Below are 8,368 nucleotides of genomic sequence, written 5' to 3'. Positions count from 1 at the left end.
TAGTTTCAGATGTGAAAACATAACTCACTTATTCCCAACCACCCCGTGAGGTGGGCACTAATAGCCCCGTTTTATGCATGGGTAAACTGAGGCATAGAACTGTACCGACCCGTGGGGTTGTGCAGCATGTGAGTGTAGTGCATAGGCTGTGAGCTGTCACCCAGGGGTGCTCGCCAGGCGGGCTCACCACTGGCTGTGTTGCTCAGCCTCCTGGCCAGGTGGAGCACCTTGGTGCGGGAGCTGGAGGCCGCCCTGCATCGCGTCTTCTACCCAGACACCGTGGAGGAGTGGCTGGAGGAGAACGTGCAGCCCAGCCTGAGGCGGCTACAGGGTTTGCTACAGGACCTCAGAGAGGCAGCCAGCCCCAGGCAGCTCGCAGCTCAGGACCCCTGAGGCGTGGGGCCAGGCACCCCTGTCCAGCTGTGTCCGGCCTCCCACTGTACCCGGGACCACCTGCAACAGGCCACACCCGCGGTGCAGACATTTCTCGCTGGGAAAGATGAGTGGGAAATGTCCAAGAAGGACACACACTGAGGCCTGCTTACTGATCCGCATGTAGAACCTGTTGGCTTGAAATAAAAAGGAGAGTGGGAGCTAGAACTCCTGCTAGTGGGACTCAGACTTCGCTCCTCCCATGGGTCCTGCACGGTGGTCCCGAGACTTCTCACCCTGCAGGCCCAGCAAAGGCAAAGGGGAGCCAGCCAAACAGATCCCTCCACAACTCAGGGCATCCTCCAGTCGGGATGACCACACCAAAAACCAGTTACAACATTTCATACTTTATTTTAGAAAAAGAAGGCTTTCAGATTTTACCACTTTAAAACCTAACTTTGGCATGTGTAAATGACTGCATCCCCAAACTAGAGCTGTTGGTGACCTCTGCTAAGAAGAGGGTGGGTCTCCCTAGAGACCCACCCTCTTCTGCAGTGCTCCCCAGCCAGTCCTAGGCATAGCTCCTGAGTGCCCGCTCAGAGGTGCCCTTGCTGCCCCCACCTCTGTGGGGGCTGCTACAGCAGCCCTGGGCCCACGTCCTGCCTGGGTTCCTAAGGGAGCTGCCCTCGTCTAGGGCCTGCATGAGGCCTCCCCCACCCCATGAAAGCCCAGCTGCAGGCCCAGCTGGACAGGTGCCGTCTGTGGACTGGGGAGGCCTTGGGAGTGGCTACAGTGCACATAGTCAGATGGGACCCTCAGCGTCCGCCCTGGGCCCTACAGACCCTGGGCAAACACCGCACTCTAACCACTGAGGACGTTGAGCCCAAGAAGGGCTACAGCATGTGGGGCAGGACCCACTGGGATTCCCACGGACAACTTGAGAGTGTGGCTGTCGTCCTAGCATCCTCAGAGCCTAACCCAGCCACTGGCCCTGGGCCCACCTGCTAAAGCCTTGCTCTCACTGGGGAGCTGAAATGCTGGGGGAGCTGGTTCTGGCGAACCTCCCTGCCGCCCCCCCCCCTGCCGGGAGCCTGGGCATCCCTCCCCATTTCAGAGACCTGATCCCCACACAGTTGGTGGGGCAGTGGGGTACGTGTGCCCTCACGCCCCACCCACACCACCCAGGCTGGGGCCAGCCATCTGATGCCAGGAGGAGGCAGCTCTGAGGCCTGCAGAAATCAGCCTGTGGTTTTGCTCAGAGGGCGGAAGCAAGCAGCAGGAATGGCTGAGGGTCCCACCCGGGCACTGCCAGAGACACAACCAGGCGCTGGAAGAAGACTTGCCAGTGGCCCATCAGGCCTACCAGGGCACCACCAGAACCAAGGCCAGGGGCTCTGTGGGCATCAGCTCTGGCTCCCTGGGCCATCAGCCTCGCTGTCACTGCTCTGAGACAGCTCCACAGGACTCTCCAGGCGGTGCAGTTCCAGGAAGGTGGCAATAAGCTTGGCGATGGCTTCCACATCACTGGGCCAGGCCGACACCGGGAGGAAGGGCAGGTTACCATGGCAGACGTGCCTGCTGCCCACACCATTCTCCTGCTGGACCACCCACCTCTGCCACCTCCAGGGCTCCCCTCTAGGACATGGTGCCTTCTGTTCTGGTCCCCACCTCACCTGACCCCAGCCCTGCCCTCTGTCCTCATGGAGACTCTCGTCCCCGTCCCCTCTGTCCCTGTGGAGACTCCCAACATTCCCCTAGCAGCAGGGGCAGGCCACGTTCCTCCAAGTCCTCTCCCTGGGCCCAGCCACGAAGTCCACTGTGGGGGCCACCTGATGGGAGGGTTAGGGGCACAGGCAGCCAGCTGTGGCCAATCAAGTCACCTGCCCAGAGCTTACCTGCGGTGGCCCATGACAGCGCTCTGGGTGAGGGGGTGGGAGAAGCCTGTCGCAAACCGCAGCACCACCACGTAGCCCTTCCCGAAATACCGGACTTTCTCCTCCTCCACGTTCACATCCCGGATGTCATTCAGCAGGACCACCACTGCGGGTGGGGGTCGGTCAGGGGTCCCCTCCTCCCCACCTGCCCCTCCCGCCTGTGTGCTGGGCACAGCCACTCTGGGGCCACTCTCCAGAGGACGGCGTCACAGGTCCGTGGCCACAGCACAGGCTTGTGCAGAGAGCACCATCTGGGTGAGGAGGGGCATCCAGCACACCCGTGGTCACCTTGGAAAGCCTGCCCGTGCTCCCATGAGCAGCAACACATCAGGGACGGGCTAAGGTCTGTGTTGCCCGTCTTTCTGCTTCATCTTCCCCCAGCCATTGAAAAATGCCTTCCTAGTGCCTCATGACCAGCCACTGAGCTAGAGGCTGCCAGGCAATGTCCGGGGTCACCCTGTGTCACCCAGCGGCCAGCTCGGACCCACCCCATTTCTGGGCCTCAGACCTGGTCTCTGCGGTCTCACTCACCACCCTCCATCCAGTCTGGAATAACCAGCCTCCTGCCGCACCCTGTGTCCCGTACACTCTGCATGCCTCACCTTGGTCGTGGCCAGTTCTGAAAAGAGTCAGCAGCTTCCTGTACAAGCTGAATGTCTGCAGAACCACCTGCCCAGTGCTCTTGTTGAACACAGCTTCCTGGAAAACCAGCCAGAAGGGGATCATCCGGCTGCGGGCCTGTGTGTGTGCACGCCAGCCACACGTGGAACTTCCAGAGGGGGGCCTGGACTCGCGGGAGCGGACACTCGGGAAGACACCCAGCTCTGCCAGAGCCGAACACCCACAGCCAGACCCTCCCGGGCTCCTGTCTGTCGGGAGCACAGGGCCGCGGGTGTAGAGAGAAAGAGGGGCGTCTAAGCAGGTGCTGTCCCCAAGCAAAAGGGAAGTACAGCAGCTGAGGTCATCAAACAAAGGAATAGAGGTCAAAGTTTGGAGGTCAGAGAGCACCCGAGTCCTGTGGTTCCTCATGAAAGGGACCAAGGCACAGGGGAGACTGCTGGCCACCAAGGGAGACGGACTGGCCCTCATTCTGTTCTGTGCTATTGGCAACACTAGGGAGTAAAGAATTTTGGTGGAAACAGTCATGAAGAGCTTCTACGAGAAAAATAGCTTCAGAAAATTCCTCAGCCCAGAAACCACTAAGCTAAGGTTTCCGGATGCGGAGTGTGTGAGGCCCCAAAGCCTCTCCTCCTGCTGTGATTCCCATTGCACCCTCCCACCCTCACCTGTGCTGGCCTTACCTCCCAGTCCTCCAGGTTCTGCACGGCCACGAACAGGCAGCCCGTGACATAGAAGAGCTTCCAGCCCAGACTATCTGAAGAGCAAACACAGCACGCAGCCGGGTGAGGGACAGCAGCAGAGAGGTGAAGGCCAACATGCCATGGGGGGCCCTCCCCAGCTGACACTGGGCAGGGGTGGGATCTGGGGCTGGCTGACCCCGGCCCAGGGCGGCCACCTGACACTGCTGTCACGCAGAACCACGTGTGAAATGCTTGGCCAGCTCTGTGCACCCTCTGCTGTCCCTCCAGTGTCTGCTGGACACAGGAGTCAGGGCTGACCCGGCTCTGCTGATCATGGCGCAGTTTGTGATACTGGAGAGAGGAACCTGCAGGGGTGGCTGGAAGTGTGGCTCAGCCTGCAGTAGAGCCTCAGGCAAATACGAGAGAGCACCTTCTTGAAGAATGTGTCATGACACAGGAAAGTGCTTCAGATACAAGAAGGGAAAAGCACAGGCTGCACGGGACAAGCGTATTAGGAAGGACACACCAGCACACGGAGCTGGGGCTGCACGTGCAAGCCAAGAGGCAGAGGCGCCTGTGGCCCCAAAGGCTGGGCCTCGGTGAGCACCACAAATGGTGGGTTCCCTCTCTTTTTTCTATTTCCCAAACAGCCAAGGAAGCTACTGGGGGCGGGGGGGTGATGCATCTCACCTCCACTGTAGTACGCAGCAGCCAGACCAATCGACAAGATTCCTGCAGAGAAAAGAAAGCAAGTGCCTTCCTATTGGGCCACCACGAGCCCAGAGCCCCCTCCTCCCAGGAGCCACAGGCCCAGACAAGCAGGCCCTCCCTGGTGCCAGGGATGGCTGGGGGTGGGGGGCAGGGGGACAGAAGACCACCAGGCTCAGAAATGGGGGAAACAACCAGGAAGTGCACTCAGAAACGGGGCAAATGCCATTCATAGGATTCCCTAAATACGTTCCTCTACCCGAGGCTCCAGAGCTGCTGGGAAACCAGACAGAGCAGCCGACAGCAAGGGTTTTACTCCAACAGCATGTGGTGTGGAATGAACATAAGATGTAGGTAAAGAATCACAACATGGCAGGTGAAGCAGAACAGGCAGGCAGCCACATGCAGGGTCACGGGAAAGATGGACCAGAGACAAGCTGCTGAAGGCACAGCCACGCCCCTCTTCATATGTCCGATCCCATCAACACCATGCGCTGCCCCTCCAGTGCAGGACCCTCTGATGGACAGTGAGAGGGACGAAGGAAAAAATGGGAATGAACTGTGGCCCATCACGTAAGCCTCTTACACCTGCAACCAGGTGTATGGAAGCAAGTAAAAGGAATACGAGGACCTCAAAAGAACATGCACAATATTAACATTAAGATATTAAGTGGTGAAAAAAAGGACAGATCCTCTGTAAAGGCACGCATGTAGGGCAAAAGCTGTGCATATAGGGTAAAAGCTGGAAGATACAAAATAGCAAAAACAATTGCTATACTTGGGGGTAACAGAACAGAGGACAGTTTCATTTTCATCTTTTTTGAAGTTAGATTTTTAATCTGAGGGAAAATACGGAAATCCTTACCAACAAGCAAAGACCAGGACCTGATGCCTGGAGCCCTCTTCAGATGGAGGCAGGAGCTGGTGCGTGACTCCACCCGCATGTACATCCCTGGACTGAGCGCGCACCACTCTCGACAGGAGACGGGCTGGGAAGGGCAGACACACCACAGCTGGAGTCCTCACGCCAATGCCTGCTCACAAGCGCCCAGCTCCTCACCAGCCTGGAAGCCAGTCAGCTGGTGTCCACGGCGGTCTCCGCAGTCCCCCAAGGACCCTTTCCTCTGCAAGGCCCTTCTCTGCTCAGTTATGCTGATTGCACGGGGGCTACTTGCCCAGCTCAGTACTCGCAAAGCGTCGACAAGCTCTTGACCACCAGCTGGCCCGTCCTACCTGGAAACCGCAGTCCTCGGAAACCGTTAGCCCTCAGCTGCATTCAAGCTTCCGACGCCCTCGCAGAACCTATCAGAATGCCCTCATTTCCCTCTGCTGGCCTCCACCCAGAAAGGGAACTGAAAGCCCCGTCGTGGGCTGAGTGTCCTCCGGCCGCTGGGACAACAGGCCACGCGCGGCGGAGGGTCGGGAGCGCCCCAGCACCTGCTGAATGCACGCTGCCCCCGCGGACTGCAACGCACGCAGAGCGCGGGCTGGGCACCCAGTTCTGGGTAGCTTTCCAGACACTGCAGGGAAGTCAAATCAAACTTACAATGAAGGGTGGATTCAGTTGATACACACGAGTGCCGGGTCCTGGTCCACCGCCCGGCTACCCCCGACGCAGGCGGGCCGGGTCACGCCGGTCGGCAGCTCCGCCGCAGCCGGACCCACCAGGCCCCGCGCGCCCGGCCCGCTTCCCGCAGCTCTGAGACGCCCCGCCACCGACGCGTCGCCCGCCCGGGCCGCTCGCCGCCCGCCCGCTGCCCGCGAAGACGGCCCGACCCCCGCGCTTACCGAGCACTAGACCCCGCGGGCGCGGGCGCAGGCGCAGGCGCAGGGCCGGGACCTGGGGCGGGCGGCCGGCCGCCGACTTCCGGGGTTGGGGGCGGGACCGCAGACTTCCGGACTGTCGGGGGCGGGGTGCCTGACTTCCGGCCTCCGCGGAGCGGGCGGGGCCGACTTCCGGGGGCTCGGCGGGGCTGTAGTTGACTTCCGGGCTCCAGGGAGCGAGCGGGGCCGACTTCCGGGTTGGGGCGGGGCTGGGGCAGGACCTCGTCCTCACCTCAAGGCGGGAGAATAAGCGGTTCCTGAGTATCCCGGGTGTCGTGGGGAAGCACCGCTAGCAAATGCGGGCAGGAAGCAGGTGGCCTGTGCTGGTGACGGCCGCCACCTGAGAACGTCTGGAGGGTAATTGAACCCTAGGAAGTCCGTAAAGGTAAATTATGCCTCAAATAAAAGGGGCGCCTGGGTGGCTCAGTCGGTTAGGCGTCTGCCTTCTGCTCAAGGCTCCAGCCCCGCCTCGGGCTACTCCCTCTCCCCACCCCCAGCTCGTGCTCGCTCTCTCGCGCTCACTCTCAAATAAAATCTTTTAAAAAATAAAATGACAAAAATGGGAAGTGTCTGAAGGTAATCTAACAACAGATGTGTACAAGCTAAGGCAAAAATTGTAAAGTCTAGTGACACTGAAGTAGAGATAAGATAGTTGTTCATGCGTGGAAAAGTCATCTAAAAGACAAATTCTGCTAATTTGATCTGTAGATTCAGTGCAATCCCAGTAAAATGTTAACCTTAACAGTAACACTGCCCGCTGTTTCACCAGCAAAGAAGGGTGCTCTGTATTAGCAGAGAATCCCAACCCAGGACGCACAGGTTCCACCACAACCACAGACAGGCACGTCCGGAGAGTAAACAGAGGAGGCTCTTTTTATAAGGGGTGGGGGGTGAATTGTTGTAAACAGAAAGTCCATTGGACTAAGCTGGGAGCTGGAAGTGTGGTGGCTTCTCATTGGCTGGGCTGTGGCCGCCTCCCATTGGCTGGGCAGTGGCCCTCTCTCATTGGCTGGGCTGTTGTCAGAGACTTGCAGTAGGAAAGACAGTTTTCTCCAGGAAAACCTTGCAATGGCCACGGAGGTGGCCTACCTGCTCCACCAAAACACCACCTTCCCTTACTGCGGAAAGATGAGGACCGAAGCAGGACTCAATCCCGTGGTCCCTGGTCAGGACCCTAAATTGCCTTTCCAATTCTGAGCAGATGAAGGGAAGGGCCCTCCCTGAAACAGGAGAGCCTCCACCACAGTCACTGCCCACCTCCCCGAGTGCTCTCCAAAGCGGGTGGTCGAGTGCCATGTGGGGTGCTGGAAGAACAGAGGAGAGCTTCGGTTCCCATCGTTCTCTTTTCTTTTTTATTCTCCATGTGTTTTATAACTTACATAAGATGAGTACAACGGTGCATAGTCCTTATAAAGAAATATATGTACATCGGTGTGCATAACCCTAGAAGATTTCCCAATATAAGCACATGATCAAAAATTTGGAAACGACTTTTTTACTTTACCAGTCTGCTTCAGATACTCTCTGCCTGTGGTTCCCAAACCTGAGCAGGCATGAGAATCACCGGGCAGGTTTTTGAAACACAGATTGCAAGCACCTGTTCCCAGTGGTGTGTGGGAGCGTAAAATTTAGATGTTGCTAATACTGCTGGTCCCGGAGCCACACTTTGAGACCATTACTCTTGCTGCAGCAAAACTGGGCAGCGTCTGAACACAGCAGGCTCCCTGACCTGACCCCTCAGCTCACATTCCATCTTCCTGAAATGGACTTCCCCTACACCATCTTGAAGGTCTATTTGAATTGTTAGTACCTTCTTTAAGTCCTTCCTGCTTGCTGCAACTGGAAGTGATCTTATTCCTCAGAATTTAGGTAGAACTGAGATGATACCCAGGAAATTCTACTTTGCGTTACATTTTATTTGCATAATTTCACCTTTTCTACTAGATTATATGCTATTTAAAAATGAAGCCTGCACTGGACTCTTACAAATGTTAAATGTGTGAACAAATGACAGTTAATTTGGTTAGAATCCTGCTGAATATTGGTAATAGCAAGACTGGAAATACAATATCCATAAATAGGGGACTGAGTGAATAAAACTGTATATTGTGCCAATTATTAATGCATTCTATCTCAGCTCTAAATTCAAGCTTCATTGCCTGATCCATGAAAATGGATCTGAGCCCTCCATTTTTTGTGTACTCTCTGGCATGATGCTAAACTTTGTCA

General features: G+C 57.1%; 2 protein-coding genes across 7 annotated transcripts in view; one reads left to right on the top strand and one right to left on the bottom strand.

Moving 5' to 3' along the window:
* Window positions 1–600, top strand: part of HEXD (hexosaminidase D) — a 17,607-nt gene extending 17,007 nt beyond the window's left edge. For all 4 annotated transcript variants that reach the window (XM_081804183.1, XM_081804181.1, XM_081804179.1 and 1 more), the window contains one exon: window positions 201–600. In XM_081804183.1, coding sequence (XP_081660309.1) covers window positions 201–393 — 193 coding nt within the window. In that variant the 3' untranslated portion in view covers window positions 394–600. The remainder of the gene's footprint in view (window positions 1–200) is intronic.
* Window positions 601–763: 163 nt separating this feature from the next.
* On the bottom strand, window positions 764–6,197 carry CYBC1 (cytochrome b-245 chaperone 1). Of its 3 annotated transcripts, none has more exons than XM_081804184.1 (7): window positions 6,104–6,197; window positions 5,181–5,304; window positions 4,298–4,339; window positions 3,608–3,681; window positions 2,909–3,005; window positions 2,268–2,412; window positions 764–1,896 (listed from the first exon to the last, which is right to left on the bottom strand). In XM_081804184.1, exons 2-7 carry the CDS (start codon window positions 5,263–5,265, stop codon window positions 1,776–1,778), a joined length of 564 nt encoding a protein of 187 aa, XP_081660310.1. In that variant the 5' UTR covers window positions 5,266–5,304; window positions 6,104–6,197; the 3' UTR covers window positions 764–1,775. The 3 variants fall into 3 exon arrangements, with proteins under 3 accessions (XP_081660310.1, XP_006740563.1, XP_081660311.1); XM_006740500.3 differs by lacking the exon at window positions 6,104–6,197 and adding an exon at window positions 5,862–6,037; XM_081804185.1 differs by lacking the exon at window positions 4,298–4,339.
* Window positions 6,198–8,368: the final 2,171 nt, after the last annotated feature.

The sequence above is a fragment of the Leptonychotes weddellii genome, chromosome 15 (genome assembly GCF_054177405.1).
Source record: "Leptonychotes weddellii isolate Sample4059 chromosome 15, ASM5417740v2, whole genome shotgun sequence".
NCBI lineage: Eukaryota > Metazoa > Chordata > Mammalia > Carnivora > Phocidae > Leptonychotes > Leptonychotes weddellii.
This window is presented reverse-complemented; position numbering and strand designations above follow the sequence as displayed.

Coding starts and splice junctions, on each gene's coding strand:
- CYBC1 (XM_081804184.1), bottom strand. CDS start 5,265: ATGTACATGCGGGTGGAGTCACGCACCAGCTCCTGCCTCCATCTGAAG. Junction 3,006..3,607: donor AGAACCTGGAGGACTGGGAG/GTAAGGCCAGCA, acceptor CTGGTTTTCCAG/GAAGCTGTGTTCAACAAGAG. Junction 1,897..2,267: donor GCTGTCATGGGCCACCGCAG/GTAAGCTCTGGG, acceptor GGCCTGGCCCAG/TGATGTGGAAGCCATCGCCA.